This window comes from Neltuma alba, unplaced genomic scaffold (assembly GCF_004799145.2).
Source record: "Neltuma alba isolate B1F8T4 unplaced genomic scaffold, ASM479914v2 tig00011134_pilon, whole genome shotgun sequence".
NCBI lineage: Eukaryota > Viridiplantae > Streptophyta > Magnoliopsida > Fabales > Fabaceae > Neltuma > Neltuma alba.
The window spans coordinates 181,202-199,577 of NW_021635870.1; the positions used below are offsets into that span (position 1 = coordinate 181,202).

General features: G+C 37.8%; 4 protein-coding genes across 6 annotated transcripts; 1 reads left to right on the plus strand and 3 right to left on the minus strand.

The window, feature by feature from the left end:
• Nucleotides 1-667: 667 nt before the first annotated feature.
• On the minus strand, nt 668-13,837 carry LOC114761774 (17.9 kDa class II heat shock protein-like). 2 transcript variants are annotated; one of them, XM_028951208.1, is made up of 2 exons: nt 1,695-2,291; nt 668-1,378 (listed from the first exon to the last, which is right to left on the minus strand). In XM_028951208.1, the coding sequence occupies exons 1-2, from the start codon at nt 2,154-2,156 to the stop codon at nt 1,376-1,378; spliced, it is 465 nt and encodes a 154-aa protein (XP_028807041.1). In that variant the 5' UTR covers nt 2,157-2,291; the 3' UTR covers nt 668-1,375. The 2 variants fall into 2 exon arrangements, with proteins under 2 accessions (XP_028807041.1, XP_028807040.1); XM_028951207.1 differs by lacking the exon at nt 668-1,378 and adding an exon at nt 13,833-13,837 and having other exon boundaries at nt 1,399-2,201.
• On the minus strand, nt 3,776-4,260 carry LOC114761773 (17.7 kDa class II heat shock protein-like). Its single transcript, XM_028951206.1, has one exon. It carries the CDS (start codon nt 4,256-4,258, stop codon nt 3,776-3,778), a length of 483 nt encoding a protein of 160 aa, XP_028807039.1. The 5' UTR covers nt 4,259-4,260.
• Nucleotides 6,369-8,038, plus strand: LOC114761771 (solute carrier family 25 member 44-like). Its single transcript, XM_028951202.1, has 2 exons — nt 6,369-6,561; nt 6,891-8,038. Exon 2 carries the CDS (start codon nt 6,982-6,984, stop codon nt 8,020-8,022), a length of 1,041 nt encoding a protein of 346 aa, XP_028807035.1. The 5' UTR covers nt 6,369-6,561; nt 6,891-6,981; the 3' UTR covers nt 8,023-8,038.
• LOC114761772 (PHD finger protein ALFIN-LIKE 4) lies at nt 12,187-17,372 on the minus strand. Of its 2 annotated transcripts, none has more exons than XM_028951205.1 (5): nt 17,181-17,372; nt 16,987-17,019; nt 15,049-15,277; nt 12,973-13,105; nt 12,187-12,727 (listed from the first exon to the last, which is right to left on the minus strand). In XM_028951205.1, exons 1-5 carry the CDS (start codon nt 17,275-17,277, stop codon nt 12,458-12,460), a joined length of 762 nt encoding a protein of 253 aa, XP_028807038.1. In that variant the 5' UTR covers nt 17,278-17,372; the 3' UTR covers nt 12,187-12,457. The 2 variants fall into 2 exon arrangements, with proteins under 2 accessions (XP_028807038.1, XP_028807036.1); XM_028951203.1 differs by having other exon boundaries at nt 12,187-12,736; nt 17,181-17,366.
• Between the last annotated feature and the right edge of the window lie 1,004 nt (nt 17,373-18,376).

Here is an 18,376-nt window from a genome sequence, read left to right on the forward strand (position 1 = left end):
TAATTATAATAATTTAAAAACATCAATACCCAATTCGAATTAGTTATCTATTTTTTATACTAAAAATACAAAAAAAGAAGTAGCACGTCCACTTTTCGAATTAACTTGTCCGGCATAGTATCAACAGTTGTTTTCGTTGCCTAGAGCTAGGTTCAGTTTCAAATATAGAACTTCAATTTATTTGTCTAATACTTTTGTTTAAAATGTTCCTTTTTTTTTTTGGCCAAACTTAAAATGTTCCTATTGACTCTAAGAGATTCCTACTAAAAGATAATGTCAATAACCAAATATATATAATTAGAATAATTTAAAAAGATAATACCCAATTCGAATTAGTTATCTATTTTTTACACTAAAAATACAAAAAAAAAATAGCACGTCCACTTTTCGAGTTGGGTGGCGTCCATTAAATTATCGCTTGGAGGAAAGACGACCGTGAAAATTGCAATTTCTGAACGGGATATCTTCGGTGCTTGTAAGGGTGTAATGCCACTACGGAAGAAGTCAAAAGGGACAAGAGCTACTTCCTGCCCAATTTTCTTTCGTTTGCTTTCAGTTGATGCTTGATATTACGACTACAGGATTTAAGTAACCATTTTGCTCCTTCCCTTTTTTCTTGTCGAGAAATTTCTTCACGCATACGCCGTTCCAGGAAACAGAACCATCCGTCTTGGGCTCTAACCACTCGTGAGACAAAAAAAAGAAGGAAGCACGTCAATTTCAAAGATAAGTGCTCAAGACCCCTTGAATTTCTTCAATTGCATGTAGGATCCGTAGTGTTTTTATATTTAGTTAGATTTAGACATAGTTACTGTTTGAACAGTGAGCAAGCATCCGCTCCCGCTGTTTGGTCTCGTCACATCAAGAATGCTCAACTGTTGTTCAGACAACTTAATTTCACATACCATGGATAAGATGCATTTGAGCATCCAAACTTAATCCCAACTAAACACAGACGTTCTCAGTGGACACCTCTTCCGCTTCATCCAAGGCTTCTTCATATTACAAGCCTCAATCTCAGCTTCTGACCATTTATGTTCTGTGGAGCTTCTGCAAATGACTCCCACCAGTCCCCCCGTCTTGCCCAGTCTTCCCTAGTTTAGATAGTTTTTGCCACAAATACAGTTGATAGGGAGCTGATGTAGTTAGAATCTGCTTGTTTGATTCTCTCAAGCTTCTAAATAGTATGTGTACTTTCACGAATGGAAAATATGATTTTTCAGTGATAAATCTGGACTTTGGAATTGCTGTATTTATTTCCTCGGCCACTCTTTATCTGCTTCTCCTCAATTTATTCTTCATCTTACGCCAATCTATTTCTAATTTCTCTGTTTCTTCAAAGTAATGTACTCTTCAACTCCTCAGCTCAAGACCGTCACTTAAAGGGGAACAAGAAAGTGGCAATAAGACACTGATATCATTCTACGAAAAAACAGAGAAAACAAAGAAGTCTGATAATCCAGGATCTATAACGGATATATGCAGTGAAGAACCAATATTAATGAAAACTCAACGACAATAGCTAGAGGGGAAAAGACACACCAACCATGAAACTATTACACCGCTGGAATCAGACACACAACCAAACCAGAAACAAACCCACAGCACTACTCGCACTAAGTAACAACAAAACGTTCAGTATTAACAGGCACAGAAATGCAAATGCCGGTTCACGGCCCTCAAGCAATCTTCACCTCGATGGTCTTCGGCTTCTTTGGCTCAGGCGGAGGCAATTTCTGAACAGTTACAGTTAACACGCCGTCTTGACACACGGCGGAGATGGCGTCTGTATTGGCATTTTCAGGGAGCACAAACTTGCGCATGAACTTACCGACCCTTCTCTCCATTCTCACATACTTGGCCCCTTCTTTCTCTTCCTCCCTCTTCCTCTCGCCACTGATCAGAAGCACATTATCATCCTCGACCTGAACCTTGATATCCCCAGACTTCAAGCCAGGCATATCGACGATAAACTCGTAGGAATTGGGAAATTCCTTGATGTCCGCCGGAGTCGCAGCCATGGCCTTGGCATCACGCACATACGTCCGGCTCGGAGCGTTAACGGATTTATCAGCGGCAGCGTCATCTGTAAAATCCATCATTTGTTGCAGTGTGCTCAATAATGGCGATTCCAAGCCCATGATCCTGAAATCCATCGCTTTCCTCTGCGTTGTTACTAACTGCGAAGGCAAGCGCTTTTCCTTCTGAAACTAGTATTTGTTGTAGAAAGAGCTCTAAATGCTAGTGATCTTTCGGTGCAAAGCAAGGCTTTTGGTTAGAGATTTTAAAGGGGTAGCAAAAGGTTGGCGGAAGACATTAGAAATTTCTGGAGAACAGAGAGCTATTATTGGGAAGTTCCAGGAGGTTCTACAGGTCTTCTACTAACGTCCAGAAGAGTGTAGTGGATATTACTCAATCTACCACTGAAAGTTAAACTAAATTAAACCGAACCTGTTCTTACCCCTCTTTAACTCTGTCCATTTGCCAATAAAAAAAACTGGCTTTTACGTCATCTCTGGTTGTTTACGGTATGGCAGCGTGTCTATGCTTATGGGGAACAAATTTTTTTTTTTTTTTTATGAAACCCTACGTCCTTTCTAGAAGAAAGGGTATCAACAATTAAATAATTAAATTTATCCTTCACAATTTTTATATTTTTGCGTAAAATTCAATTTCGAGTATTATACAGCCCACCCATGGTGCCTTTTCATCTATGAGACGCCATGTTTAAAAGACGTTAAGCCCCTAAACTATTTTATTCTGTACCCTTATTTTTCTTCTTGAATGTCTTTTTACAAAGTTGCATTGAAAACATTCGTTATAATAACTAATACAAAGTGCAATTCTTCTATTTTTTTTGTTTTATGTTTAAAATTAAGAACAATCGAACATATCATTTGATGTTTTTAAGTATAAAATTTGCAAAAGAATTTGGAGATAAAAGAGCAAAATGTGACAATATATATACATACATACCACCTTCGCTCTTTTATAAAAGAGTTAAATATTAAAAAAAATCAATTAGATAGGTTATTTGTTATTAATGTGTGTTGGTCTTTTTAAATTATTCGTTTTGATCATGTACATTAGATGAATCCTCTACAACCAATATGAATATTTTTGAGAAAAAATAGAAGCAAAAATGAATTAAAATATTATATTAAAAACTAAATCAACCCCCTTATATTAAGATTTGGATACTATATATGTGTGTGTGTTTGCGTGTGATTTTTATTTATATCTTGCTAAATGATGTTGTCTAACATAAACGGCGGAATTAGAAAAGAATATTACCTGGATATTTAAGCAGAAATCAAACTATAGTTTTAAAATTGTCTTTATAATTTATTAAGTAAATATGTAGAGGAGTTTTTTTTAGAGCACTCTTAAGAGGTTGTCCAACTCCTTCTACATTTTTTTTTTGGATTTGAAGTTATTAGCTTTTTTTTCCTTGGATATTTATCTGACTTATGCCCTTGAATAAAAGGAAATTTTGGTCCGGCAGCATGACTAATCCCATGTTACGGTCTCAAATAGTGCCCCCGGGAGCACAGAGGCGCAGTTTCGCCCCAAAATTAGAAATGATGAGTCGAGTCTTGATAGAGATAGATAATGGAACCGAGGTAAAAACAAATCAAAGGAAACTTGTTTATTTACTGGAAGCCGTACATAACATGCATCCATTTTTGGTAATCGCTGTATAATTTGGGGACACACACACACAACACGCATCAAAGAGGCAATTAAAGGCAAGAAAAGAGGATGATCTGAGTGATTAGGCAGTCTTAACCTCAATGGTCTTGGGCCTCTTGGGCTGGGGTGGTGGGTACTTCGGTACAGTAACCGTAAGCACTCCGTCCTGACAAACTGCAGAGATGGCGTCCTTGTCCGCATTGTCGGGGATCACGAATTTCCTCATGAACTTCCCCACCCTCCTCTCCATCCTCACGTACTGCACGCCTTCTTCCTTCTCCTTCCCTTTCTCTCTCCTCCTTTCCCCGCTCACTACCAAAACGTTGTCGTTCTCCACCTGCACCCTCATCTCGCTCCCCTTGATCCCCGGCATGTCCACCACGAACAAGTAACGGTCCGGGTACTCCACCACGTCCGCCGGCGTCGCCGCCATCGCCTTCGCGTCTCTCACGTAAGCCCTCGATGGATTGTTCCTTCCTCCTTTCTCCGCCTCCTCTGACAGCTCCAGCATGTCCTCCAGCATCGACAGTAATGGCGACTCCACACCCACGTTCCTCAAGTCCATTTCTGCGGTATGCAAATTGAAAATTCAGGGGACTCTGAACTTCTGTTGGTTGAAGTCTAAAGCAACAGAGTACCCCCTATTTATAGGCGATTTTCTGAAAAGGAAGTTAACCCGAGTGTTCTCGACTTCGATCATTTTTACATTCCATTGATGTGTCTCTAGAATTGTCTCCTCAAAGAATACCATTGAAGCTTCTCCTAAGTTCTAACCACCACTTAAAGGCCAAAAAAAAAACCACCACTTCACACCCTCTTACAATTTTCCGCCAAAAAAGAAACTGTCAGTTCGGAGTTTTGTTCTGACTATATTTAAATTGACCCGCGTCGCGTATAGTGGGTGAGTCTCTTTTAACAGAGATTTTTACATACGCTGAGACTCAAATTCGAGACCTCGTTTAAGCGATATCAAACCGCTTACTACTTGGATCAAGCCCTGTTGGTTTGAAATTGTCTGTAATTTAAACATGGAAGTCTATGATGCTTGCGAATAGACTATGGAAGTGTGAAAGCCCAAGGTAGAAGCAACCATTCCATAGTTATGGCCTGGCGACGAACATATTACTGAACTTAAGGTACTTTGAAGCCCAGGGTACAAACCCGCATCTCATAACCCATGCTCACTAAGACGCTTTTTGACGAATAATGATTCATTCAAAGCTTCAAAAGTTTTACCCAAAAAGAGAACAAAGGTTCGTACCACATTATCCCCCGAGGCCCCCCGATACCACTGACGCCAGGATAACATCGGGCTTAACATGTGTGAGATGTTAAAAGCCCAACGGTGTGGCAAAATCAGAATAACAATTGGAACCTAGCCTGGAAATGGCCGGGAATGCAACGAATTAGAACCTTCCTTTGGCTCATCTTGAAGCAGCGCCTCCTAACGAATGTGGAACGAGTCAGGAGGAGAATGACTCATAGTGCTGCCTGTGAAATATGTGGTTGCGAAATTGAAGATATTGACCATGTCCTACGGCGCTGCCCCGTTGCTTTTAACTGTTGGCTGAAAGTCATCCCACCCTCAAGGAGGCAGGAATTTTTCCAGCTTCCCATGGACCAACGGATAGCACGGAACTCAACCCGCACTACTCAAGCACTCAGTGGAGAATCTTCTTTGGCATCCTCGTTTGGAAATTTTGGGATAATAGGAATAGAATCATCTTTAGCAATGAGTCTAGAACGCCGGATTGTATTATTCGAATAGCGCACAGTTTAGCGCATCATACCACTATGGCAGCAGAGGTTCTTAACTCTATAACCACTACTGCCTAGTCTGGTTGTTTCTCCTCTGTAAATATTGGTTTTCATATATTTCCCCTTTATTCAAAAAAAAAAAAAAGCCCAAACGGTGTGGCATCAAGTACTTTTCGGACCTGTGGTAAAAGAAATTACTTTTTGGACCAAGACCAAATGGGCCTCCTGAGTAGCTGGTATCCCAAAAGTCGGCAAGTTATGTTCTGTACGGCCTATTGTTTATATTAGAGTAAAATGTAATTTTTATATATTCATTCTGACTTTATTTTTACCAAAACAGGACAATTATAAGTTTTCAAATTTTGATAATGACGTAATAACTTTATAATTCAATGACAATTATACTTGATATATAACGATTATACCATGTTATTATTGAAAGTTTATATATTTATTTTCTTATGATTAAAAATTTGAGAACAGATAATTATCTGTAAAAAATACATAAGAATTTAGTCACAAGTAAGAAATAATATGACTTTTCTGGTGAAAAGAAGAAGAAGAAATGGTAAGACTTTAATTTCATGGGAAGCGCTAACTTCAGAGGGCTAAAAATAGTAAAATACAAAGCGCCTATTAGAAACGGATTAGACGTGGAGGGCACAGATTGAGCACAAACCGGGGGAAGGAGTACTTTGTAAGCGGGGTGGGTCACCCATGGTATTTGGTCAGCTTCACACTCCGGGACGGAGAGGAAGAAGAACGTCAGAGCCACCGATATGGCAACCGACACGTGTCCGTTTCTGTGGAGCCCCAAAACCCTCACTAAGCTGCATAACCTCCTTCCATGTTTTCGTTAAACTTTTTAGACACCCCTGTTCTTGTCTCTGTGGCTCCACTCTTGACTTCATCGTATCATTGCTAATCTCAGCTCTATTGGATCGTTTCTCTTCCCCCCTCCCTCCCTCTCTCAAATTCTGGTTCTCTTGCTCCTTAGGTTTTATCTTTCTCTGCGTCCTCTCTCAATCGACTTGCTTGATTGGGACATGATGAATTGATGAGCTACTCCAAAAAAAAAAGGAAAAAATGATCAGGGTCCATACTTCTCTGGTAAGCACTATGGTCTGTTCCCAATCTGTTTCTCTCTCCTCTAGAAATGTCTGAACCATTTCTGGTGATCCCCGCCCGCTCCATAATCTGTCTTCGCAACAAGAAAATCACAAAATTGTATTTCTCCACCTCAACCTACTTCCTGGTTTTTCTTTTATCACCACAACTATTTACTCTCCTCCTCTTTCAGTCTTTGCCTTGTCTATTTCTCCGTATTTTCCTGATCAGTCCCGAGCTCACCTTGCTCGGTGCTATTACTAGATCAATTTAATGTTCTTTTTCCGGGATTGTTGAGCAAACAATAGTTGGCTTGGTCCTTTCTGGATCAGGATTTGGCTTTACAGTGGTAAGGGAAACTGTCTGTTAAGGGTCTTCCCGAATTCGTCTGTCCGTTAGAGTGGTTTCTCCAAAGTGGCGAAGATGAGTTTAGGTGCAGCTGAGGACGATTCGGCTTCGGAAATTCATATCCCAGCAGAAATAGACTGGCACATGCTTGACAAATCCAAATTCTTCTTCTTAGGCGCCGCCTTATTTTCTGGTGTATCTACCGCCCTTTATCCTATTATTGTGTTAAAGACCCGCCAGCAGGTTTGTTCTTCTCAGATTTCTTGCTTCCAGATGTCTTTTTCCATCATGCGCTATGAAGGCTTTAGAGGGTTTTACAAAGGTTTTGGTACCTCTTTGACTGGAACAATCCCTGCTCGGGCACTTTACATGGGTGCACTTGAGGTGACCAAGAGCAATGTTGGCTCTGCTATTGCTGGTTTGGGGTTTTCAGATACCACCGCCACCGCCATAGGTAATGCAGCTGCAGGAGTGAGCTCTGCTATGGCAGCACAATTAGTTTGGACCCCAATTGATGTTGTGAGTCAAAGACTCATGGTTTGCGGTAGCAGTAACGTGCTCTCCAGTGTTCATTGTGGGAATTACAGGAATGGTTTTGATGCCTTCAGGAAAATTCTTTGCACCGATGGGCTGCGAGGTTTGTATAGGGGATTCGGAATTTCCATATTGACTTATGCCCCGTCCAATGCTGTATGGTGGACTTCTTACTCTATGGTCCATAGGCTCATCTGGGGTACTTTTGGTGGCTATATGGGTAAGAAGGATGATAGCAAATTGGCCAATGGCTATTGTTTTAGACCTGATTCCAAGGCTATGGTTGCAGTCCAAGGGTTAAGTGCAGTTGTGGCCAGTGGGGTTTCGGCCATTATAACTATGCCACTTGACACTATCAAGACAAGGTTGCAGGTTTTGGATGCAGAGGAGAATGGACGAAGGAAGCCATTAACTGCTATGCAGACTGTTAGGAATCTGGTGAAGGAAGGAGGCTTTATTGCTTGTTACAGAGGATTGGGACCAAGGTGGGCTTCAATGTCCGTGTCTGCTACAACCATGATTACTACCTACGAGTTTTTGAAACGAATGTCTACCAAGAGGCTAGACAATGTATCTGCATAATGTCTCGAGGCAGGAGCAAAAAAGGATTCTATAGGAATTAGGATCTCTGTCTTTTCATTATATCTTCCCAACCCGTCTGGAGTTTTAGCTTGTAATAGCCTGCCTCATGGCTACTATGACGTGAATGTAAATTCATCTTTTATCTCCTCTGCTCTATCTACCAAAGAAAATAACTCTAGTTTTCATTATCATTATTTTGTCTTTTAATGACAGTGCTTCACTCCTAGTAATCGAAACCTTTTAACCACGCCTTGTACCTATTTGATCATGGATTCAGTCAGATAATTCTGAAAGGGTCAGCGAGTTACGAAAGACGCATATATAATCGCTGCATTATTCCTGAAAATTATAATGAACCCATGAGAGCCCAGGAAGGTAGGTTTGTTTTTGGCCCTAGCGACCTTCAAAGGACAAGGGATGGGGTTATGGGTCGCAGGTTCGGGTGATCAAAGGACTTGGTAAAGGTTATCCGACCTATGACTCCAATTTCCTTCCGTTTTTGTCAAGACCATGGAAGACGCCATATTAATACTCTGAGGTTGACTTTGTCTGGGAATATTAAAAGTATCCTTATTTGTATTTGTTGGGACGAGACGAGATCACTTCAGGGCAATGATTAAAGAACCGGACCGGACCAGACGGTCGGACCGGTTGAACCGTCACCCGGACTCGTTAACGGCTCGGTTTGGACCAAAAAACCGTTCACATAGTTGAGCCGGATTGGACCGGAGTTGAGCCGTTATTAAGCCGGAAACCGGAGTTGGACCGGGAACCGGAACGGTTTTCAGAAAACCGGACGGTTTTTTAGCCTGACTGAAAAATACTAAAAAATTTTTAAAAAATAGAAGAAAAATAAAAAAATTGATCCCCTTAAATATCCTAATATATTTTTAGACTAGTTATAACCATATAGTATTATTTCATTGAAAATTTCATATATTGTGATGTTAAAATCGTGAGTCGCTAGTCTTTTTGTTTCGATATTTGATCTATCTTTTAAAAAAATTTTGATTTGAATGAATTGATAATTTATAATATCATTAAATATTTTAAACATACATAAAATTAAATATATAAGGTTTTAGTCCATTTTCAATGATTTTATTATAATTTTAGATTATTTAAATGCATTTCTAAATTATTTAATAATTTGATATTTTTCATATATACTAATTATATGTATATAATATTTTTTTAAATTAATTATTGCGTCACCGGTCTGACCGAACGGTCCGACCGATCCGACCGATTGAACCATGACCCGTTGATCTTTCCGGTTCGACTTCCGGTCCGGCTTTTAAAACATTGCTTCAGGGTGTCACTTACGCCCACGAAAATACACTTATTAAAATGGCGGGTTACGAGCACGCAAAACAATCAGATGGCTAAACGGTAAGCCGTTTATTGGGCTCAACTAAGGACGAAAATTTATCAACCCAAGTGGGTAACAATGTCAATTTGGGTCCATAAGCATCTCAACGGATGACAGTGTCTACGTTTTGTATCTCATAGGATCCTGAATAAACAGAGCAATAGGTGTATTTAGGGAGTTAAAAAAGGTGCGAGCCATTTGGGCAGCACACCATAAGTTTAGATCCCGATGAGAATTGAGATAGGATTGTCGAGTGTCATAATGAGCGGTGGCTGGCAGTGCCTGTGGACCGACCCATGGAACAGAGGCGGCAGATGTCCCCTATGGAAACCGGGGGCTCCTTCTTAAAAGCCGGTTTCTGCAACCAATCGATGAGCCGAAAACAGTGGGCCACGCACACGCAGTCCTATTATCTCTTTTCTCTCTCCACTTTATCCAATTATCCTCCCCTTCATTGCGTGAATATGCAGAAAAATTTGGCAACTTCACAGAAATATCTCGCACGAGGACGATCACAGGAGATCAGTGATCCGCCATTGGGTAGCAGAAACATGGTTAATTTAGAACTCCCAACAACAATGGTGGTTACCGTTATGAATGGCGGCTATAAAAAATTACGGTGACCGCCATTAACGCCAAGGTAACCCGGACGCGGCTTCTCTCCTTTTCCCTTACCACCCGCCGCCCTCAAAGCTGCAGTGTTTTGAGTCAAAAACAGAAGACAGTGAGTGATTTTCTATAAAAAAAATATATATATATATATATATTCAGTTACTCTAAAACATTTTTTCAGTATTCTAAATTAATTTTTAATACAGTTACCACTTTCAAATATGTTTCTAATAACACTCAATATTTAACTCTTAGTGTTCTAAAATATTTTTTAATAGCATCCAGTACCTTAAAATTTTTTTAGTAACACCCAGTATCTGACATCTATCATATTAAAGAATTTTTCTAATAACACCTAATATCATAAATTAATTTTTAATATATCCAACACTCTAACATTTAGTTTCTTGAAGTATTTTTTATATAATATTTTATGATTGCTAAAATTTAGTTCAGGATACTTGCTACTACTAAAAAAAACACCACAGCATGTTGGATGTTGCATAGATGTCACTGAAAAAAATATTTTAGCCTGCTAAGTGGACCAAAAATTATTTTACAATACTAAGTGCTGTTAAAAAGTATCTTAGAATGCTGGGTGTTAAATATTGGGTGCTACAAAAAAAATATTTACCTTGCTAAGTGCATTAACAATTAATTTAGGATAGAAAATGACACTGAAAAAATAATTTAAGTTATCAGATAGTTTTTTAAATTAAGAAAAAGCCCTCACCGTCCCTTGCTTTCACTCAAAACGGCGCAGTATTAAGGGTAAAGGGGGCAGCGGATGGTAAGGGAAAATGAGAGAGGCTGCGTCCAAGGTCACCCCTACTGTTTTCGATAATATCAAGATGTAATTTATTACTACCTCTGTTTCTTAATATAGTGGCTCATTTGATTTTTATTTTGATTCTAAATATAAAACTTCAACTTACTTTGTATCTTATATTTATTAATTTTTTTCAAAGTAGTTCTTATAATAATGGTAGTTTTAACCAATATACTTGATTAGTAAGAATATTTCAGGAAAGACAACACATAATTATTACAAATAACTAACTTAACTAGTTTTCTTAATATACTCAAATTAGTGAACTAGCTATTATATTAAAATTAAAGACTGGGGGTAGTAGTATACTAACCCTGCTTGTAGTGTAATTTGCATTATACTTAACTTCTAATTTCCATTCGCTTAGAAGGCCTCGCTCTATTGCTCTCCAGGTATGCGGGGAGCAGTTTTGCTGTTTTGGACAAGGAGGGGTCACTTGATTTTCTCAGTAGAGATAATCTAGTGACTGTAGAAACTCACGGCTATATATAAAATTATATTTAAAAAAACAGGTTTAAAATCTTTAAGGGTCCGAGTTAGAAGTTCTAATCATAAATTTAGATGGTTCAAATCTGAATCTGATTAGCATTGACAAGCACTTAAACCATGTTTGTGACATTTCACATGATAATTTTCCAAAAGATCAGATTTAAAATTTTTAATTAATCATTTTTAAGTGAAATATTATTCTTTTTTAAAATAATAGTTAAGCTATTATCTTTAATTTAAATTATATACCCATTAAAATAATTATTTTAAAAAATAAAAGCCAAAAAAAAAATGAAATCTGAATATGGTAAATACTAAATACTCATCACTCTTGATGAGCCATGCTCATTCTTCAGTCTCACCGCTTTAATCATTTTTCTCAGATCACATGATATCAATTTCTTCTTGAATTGTAATCTTTTTTGGGTGATCCCATGGTATTCACAGGAGCGGTCTCGCTTCTTGAATTGCCTTGAATCTAGACGCAGTGCACACTGCCTCTCTTGAAGTCAACTCAAAACTACTCGTTTAAACTTTAAAATAACAACTACTAGCAGCCGCAAAACCACGGAAAATAAGCTTCAAAATTTCTTTTAACTTTGGGCCCTAATTAAAAATAATAAAATTACATCAACAGATTTTACAGCTAATGAATATAAAATTATGACAGGCCAGAAATGTCCTATCTTCTAGTATTTTATATTGATTGATTCAGAAAATATAATAACAAGGCGGATCAAGATCGCATCTATCAACATTCCCGGCCAGGTGTTACCGCTATTGCTTTCACCCAGATGCACATTCCTGTACATATTTCGCTTCGCCCGCTGTTAACAAAGGCAAGGATTGGAACACGGAGGGATGACAATCCAATGAAAATATGAACATTACGATATTGACACGGATTACAGTTACAGACAATTAAATTTAAGTAAGCACATGATCAAATCCACAGAGGAACAAGATAATCAACTAGCTCCTAACACAACCATCCTGATTTAAGATGAAATAAACAGTAGCTTACAAACCTAACATAATATTCAGAACAGATTTCCTGTAACAGCAAGACTAATGAACCTGACCTACTACCCAAATTAGTCGTCATAAAATGGCAGAACGTGAAGTAACCACGGTCAAGGTCGAGATCTCTTGTTGCTACAGGACGGACATTTGTACTGCTTGATATGTTCAGCCCTTGCAGGGGTGATCTTCACACACTTCCCGTGAAACCACTTCTCACAGATGTCACAGCAAATCCAGAACTCATCAGCTGCATAGTTCTCTCCACATGCCCCGCATAGTGTCTCTCCATGCTCCTCCTCGTCTTCTTCATCCAAACCCTCCTCATCTTCATCCTTTGATTGCATTGCTTTTGAATACTTTCCTTGAGACTCAGATCCTCTCTGCGTTTGCTAGCCCAAATACATAATGACAGTAAATAACAGTCAGGAGTTCAGGTCTCATTCCAAACTGGAGAAGGGCCAAAATCCCCAGGATAATAACTAATCACTTATATCTTGAATTTGAATTTGAATTTGAATTTCAGCAATGAAAAACAACACTATTCGCTACTCAAAAAGAGAAATTAGTCTTGACGATCCTTCATCCCCCTTTTCCCCGGTAGTAGGAACCCCCCCAAACAACATACCTTAGAGTTTGATTTGGATTTGTTACTGCTATGGTTAGAAACTGATGACTTTTCCTTTCCTTGTTTCTTGGCCATCCCCGTAACAACCTCAAATATTGTTGGAAGATCATTTATCATATTAAACAATCGCTTCCTGGAAGAACCAGAGGCATTATAGAAGATAACATCTCAGTTAATCATGAATCAGAATAGAATGGAAATTGAAGCACTATTCAGTATTCACAAACTTTTTCTTCTTCCCAGCAAAAGTCCCAGTGAGGTCATAATCCAGAATCCAAAAGTTCAACAGCGATTTATGTCAACTATATAGCATCAAGACTACTGAAAGCATCAATCTGAAGACATTAAATAAAAGATGACGTTTATTCTCAACGACAAAAGATTCTGTCAATTTGATAAAATTAAACAATCAGAACTTAAACACAAGAAGTAGGAAATCAAAAGAGCACTAGGCACAACAAAGTTTCCCAACTAGAACTACAGGAAACAGGAGGAATTGAACCGTCTGAATGAGGGCTTGAACCAACACCAACAGTAATTTATTGATTGTCAAGCTATGCCACTAGTACTCAACACGAGCAAGAGTCTAATAGCAATAAAGTGCTACGCAGCCAAAACAACAGTATGAGTTTAAAAATACAATTAAAGCGGATAAAATGACAGCCAAAAAAACCAAGTATCACTCTAGAAAAGTTTTGCTCCTCTAGGAAAAGTGGTTTAGGCTTTTCCCTCTAGGAGGTGGGCTGTAACTATAACCCAGTTCATGCAGATTTGCAACAGAAGATTCTCAAGTTCGTTTCTAATTTCTGTCACCTCTTCCATGCATGAGCTACACTAATCTTCCATTTGTTTGTCAAAACCCGATAGTGCTTAGCGATTATGTTCGCTAATAATTCTGATGAGACAATCAGGAGGACAGTCATGTTATTTTGACTAAATTGCCAGAAAAGTTTTGTCAACAACCATAGAAAAGTGTAAGCTGGTTTATTGGATCTGGTTTTAGTTAAGTAAAGCAATTTCGACAGATTGTGATTATAAACATAACTTGCAGGAAAATGTCAAGTTAGAACTTTCTGACACACCATTAACTAGCAATGAAACTTGAAGTAATTAGCTCTGCTAAACCCGTTCAACAATTGTGGTATGTTATTTTAATGTTAAACAAAACATGGAACTTGCAAGCTGTGGTATAATTTTTTTTTTTTGGGTGATTATTATGTACTCCCTCCATCCTTTTTATAAGCAACAACGACCATCCCCCTCTTGTTCCTAAATATAAGCAACATTTGCGAGTTGTTTTAAATTTTTGCAACAAATTTCCTATTTTTCCCCCCATTAATTACTTATTTTAATATTCAATATATTTATTGTCTCATTTCCCAAACCATTATCTCTCTCCATCACACATTCTCTCTCTTTCATAATTCTTTTTATTATAATAATTTTCTTATTCTCTTTCTTATACTCTCTCCCCCCCATAAATAAAGATATTTTGAAGAAAGAACTTCTAATTTTCATCTATTTATTTTCTTTAACTAACTTTTTAATATTCATAATGGAGTCCTATGTTGCTTATAATAAGGGGCAGAGGGAGTAATGTTCAATATTGATGGAACCACGGATGGACTTTGTTTTCTACTTAGAGCATGATAATGAAGTTCTGTCCAGCAGTTTAGAACAGTCCTAGTAGTGCATGCAGATTCTGTTCAATTTTGACAAGACTGTAACTGAAATAGACATTCAAAGCACATAAGCAATTCAAATTCCAATAGAAGAGTCAGCTATTTGTTTGATACAGCGGCACCTCAGACTTAAACTCTATTCTACTTATTTCATTGTTAGAAGTAACCTATTCACTCATGTTATGTTCCAACAAAGCAGCAAAGGACCTTAGCTTCATAACAAGATATATTAAAATGAATAATTAATAATGTGGGAGCGATGTCAAAATCTCAAAGCAGTTGGCCACAAACCATGCTACATTTGGACAAACTCATCAATCATTTTAAGAGCAAAGCCATTCAAATTTAAGAACAGAACAACCATGTTTCTAACCAAGGGAATTGGAAGACAAACCTATCAGCCTTATCAAATCCAAATCTAGCACCAAAATAAAAGGCTACAGCAAGTAGCCATGCATCACTGTGAACAGCAACCAAAGATAGCCAATCTTTTTCTTGCATCCCATCTCTGGCAAAGTTAATACCCAGCGCAGGTTCTGGAAGCTCTGGAGGCACTTCCTCAGCAGGCAGATTGACTTCCCACTGCTCACTAGGAAATCCATAAAGGCACAGGTTCTCCTTCTCTGCATCACAAACCTTGTATAAATCACTTGCTGTTTCTACGTAAAAGAATTTCAAACATTTCAAACAATATAATGATATTGCATTCCATATAAATTATTTAGATTATATGAGGCCTTCAGGCGTGATAATAGCACAGCTGCACAAGGCAATAGATTATATCCATCATCCAAAACAAAATATCAACCATATTTGCGAAAAGATAACGCCAGAAGTTTGTTTCCAAGGAAACAGATCATCAGTTGTGTCAGACAAAACCTAGTAGCAAGGGTTAAAATATCACAAATCACAACCGAAAATTCTAATACTTTTCACCTGCTTAAAACTTTAGTCAGTAAGTTTATTCTGGACACAATACATTACTCTGCTTTAAAACATCCTAAACCCTATTAGTCTCGCTTCTCAAGTCTGGACATTGCCAAATTCCAATTTAGCCAACTGATCCTCTTTTGTTCAGACCTTCTTACCATATGCAGGAGAGCGCGGAGTGTAGGAATATTAAATCATGGAAGCCAGAGGACAGCTTGAACAAATTTTAGTTCCACCGGTTGGCACTAGCTAGGTGCATGCACACCTAGATATTAGATGTATGAGATAGGCTGCATTCCATTAGCCCAAAGAATATCCCCAATTTCCTTGAACACAAAATACATTATTGGATAAATGGGTAAACTAAGGCCCATTTCACAGCAAAAATGGTTGTTTGTCGCCCCACAGAAAAACTAATAATAAGAATAATAATACTGAATAAATAAGAAATAGTAAAATGTGACGTTAGTTGTAAGAAACTCAGCCTATAAATCAAGGAAAGGTTCAGAACCATTGATTCATGAAACACCATGCAAAATTTTGCTCTCTATAATCAATTAAATGCAAGGATGAAGAAATTAGGCCATCTATCCTCAATCCTTCATCCTATTCCTAATTCACTAACTAAGAAGCACCAATATGGGTGCACGGAACAATGTAGCATGATATCGTGGATACAACAATCTTCAAAATATTAGGATACGGCATAAGAATTAATATCAATTTTTTTCCAAGTTTTTGAGTAATATGGAAATATTTTGCTGAGAAAAGTCATAATACAAATGTTAGAATATACAAGGATATCATGAAGTATAAGAAGTGTACAGTATCGGATACACGTCAAATATGGGTAAGTTTGCCTTTTTGAAGTATAGGTGCTTCATAGGTCACTATGCAAAGTAAGACTCGTTAAGCCTTATAAACTTTTGCGATCAGTGCAGGAAATAAAGATAAAGCTGCAACATTTACCTCAAAACCAGAACCAAATAGAAAATATTCCAATTAAGATTCTGCCCTAGCATTGAAGCACAATCTACTAAAATGCATATAAGATAAATGCTATCTATCACCCTTCCGAGAAAATTTCAATACACATGCATACTACGAACATACAGGTACACACACGCAGCAGTCACTTTAGTCAAGCATGAAAATGATAACTTCAAGCAGCCGACGGCCAAAGTTAGAACCAGCCTCCCAAAACTATGAAATTATATTCTCTTCAATAGAGCTTCGAATCAGAAGTGTGACAAATTGAATAAATTTTCAGAGGGAAAAAAAAACACAGTAACTGCTTCTCTTGGAGCAGTTTTGCTACCAAAGAAATCAACAAGAGAAACGAACGAAAGAGCCTGAGAAGTGACCATAGAGAAAATAAGACGAGAGCGAAATGAAACCGTACCAGGATCACACTGCTGATAGAACTCTTCAACATCTGCAGAAAAACATGAAAGGGAACACGCATGATGTGTTATATCGGAGCTATACTGAGAATAGAAGTTAAAATTTAACGCAGACGATCGCCAGAGTCAAAAGGATAAATGCTAAAACATTTCAAAAAATGAGGAAAGAAAAAGAACAGTGGGGAGTGCATACCGGTGGTGAGGGCCCTAATCATGCCAGCACGGCGACCCTTGAAATCCCTGAAGACCTCTTCAACCGTGCGAGGATTGTAGGGAGCACCCCCGTCCATGAGGAGCTGAAATTGAAGGAGGAAGGGGAGAAGGAGTGAGCTTGTAAATGGAGGGAAAGATGGGAAAGTATTTGACCTGTGATTGAGTGGGAGAAGGAGAGAGAAAGAGAAAGCGTAGGTTTAAGCGGATCTGAATCGGACAGAATTGAAGGATGTTAACCGGATTTGATAGAAGGACATGGAGTCCGCCAACCAGAATGCATAGCCCGTTTACGAGAGCAATTTTTCAAATTTTTGCGCTGTGGGCCCACCTCCGATTAGCTTTCCCCATCCTCTAATCCTCTCATTCATCAACGCCCATTAGCGCTTCATCTCACTTCTCTGGCAGTTATTATTTCCGGACGTTTTAAAAATCATTTCTATTTTAATTATTTAAGGTTGGACAATCATTAATCAATCAACATAATCATCGCAGTTGGCAAAACCCAAACAAAAAAAATGTGTTTTCGCATATGTCTTCTTTGGTTTTTTTTTTTGCGCCAAAGTGTACGTCTTCTCAAAAACAAGAACAAAAATCAGAATATTTTTTAATATTTTTTACCTAACATAAATAGAAAATAGAATTCTATTCACACCATTAATGTTCAGTTTTCTTTCCAAAACATTAATATTCAATATAAAATATAAAATTTATTATGAGGTGTAGTGTTCGTGAATAATCCTCCTCATTATTTATATTTTGTATCATTTATAAAAATGTGGGTAATTTATTCAATTATTGGCATGGGTAAGTATTGATAATTTCTTTTTTGTTAAGAGTATTGATACATTTTATGCATGAAAAATTGGAAACATGTCAGATTTTTCTTGTCAATAGAATTATCAAACAAGGACTTTTCATCCATTTTTCTATATATATATATATATATATATATTTTGAAACGTAGAGTCATCGCTGGGCAACAACGGTGGAAAAAAAAGTAACTCGTTCAATTCAATTTCTGACATTACACAGGATGGGAACATTCTACACAGGATTTTGTTGAAATTATATCTTATTACCAACCATATTAATGATTAATTAATAACTCTTGCTCGAAACAAAACTGAGATTAGAAAAGAGCCAAAGAAGAGGCTAAAGCTTAAATCCTGTATATAC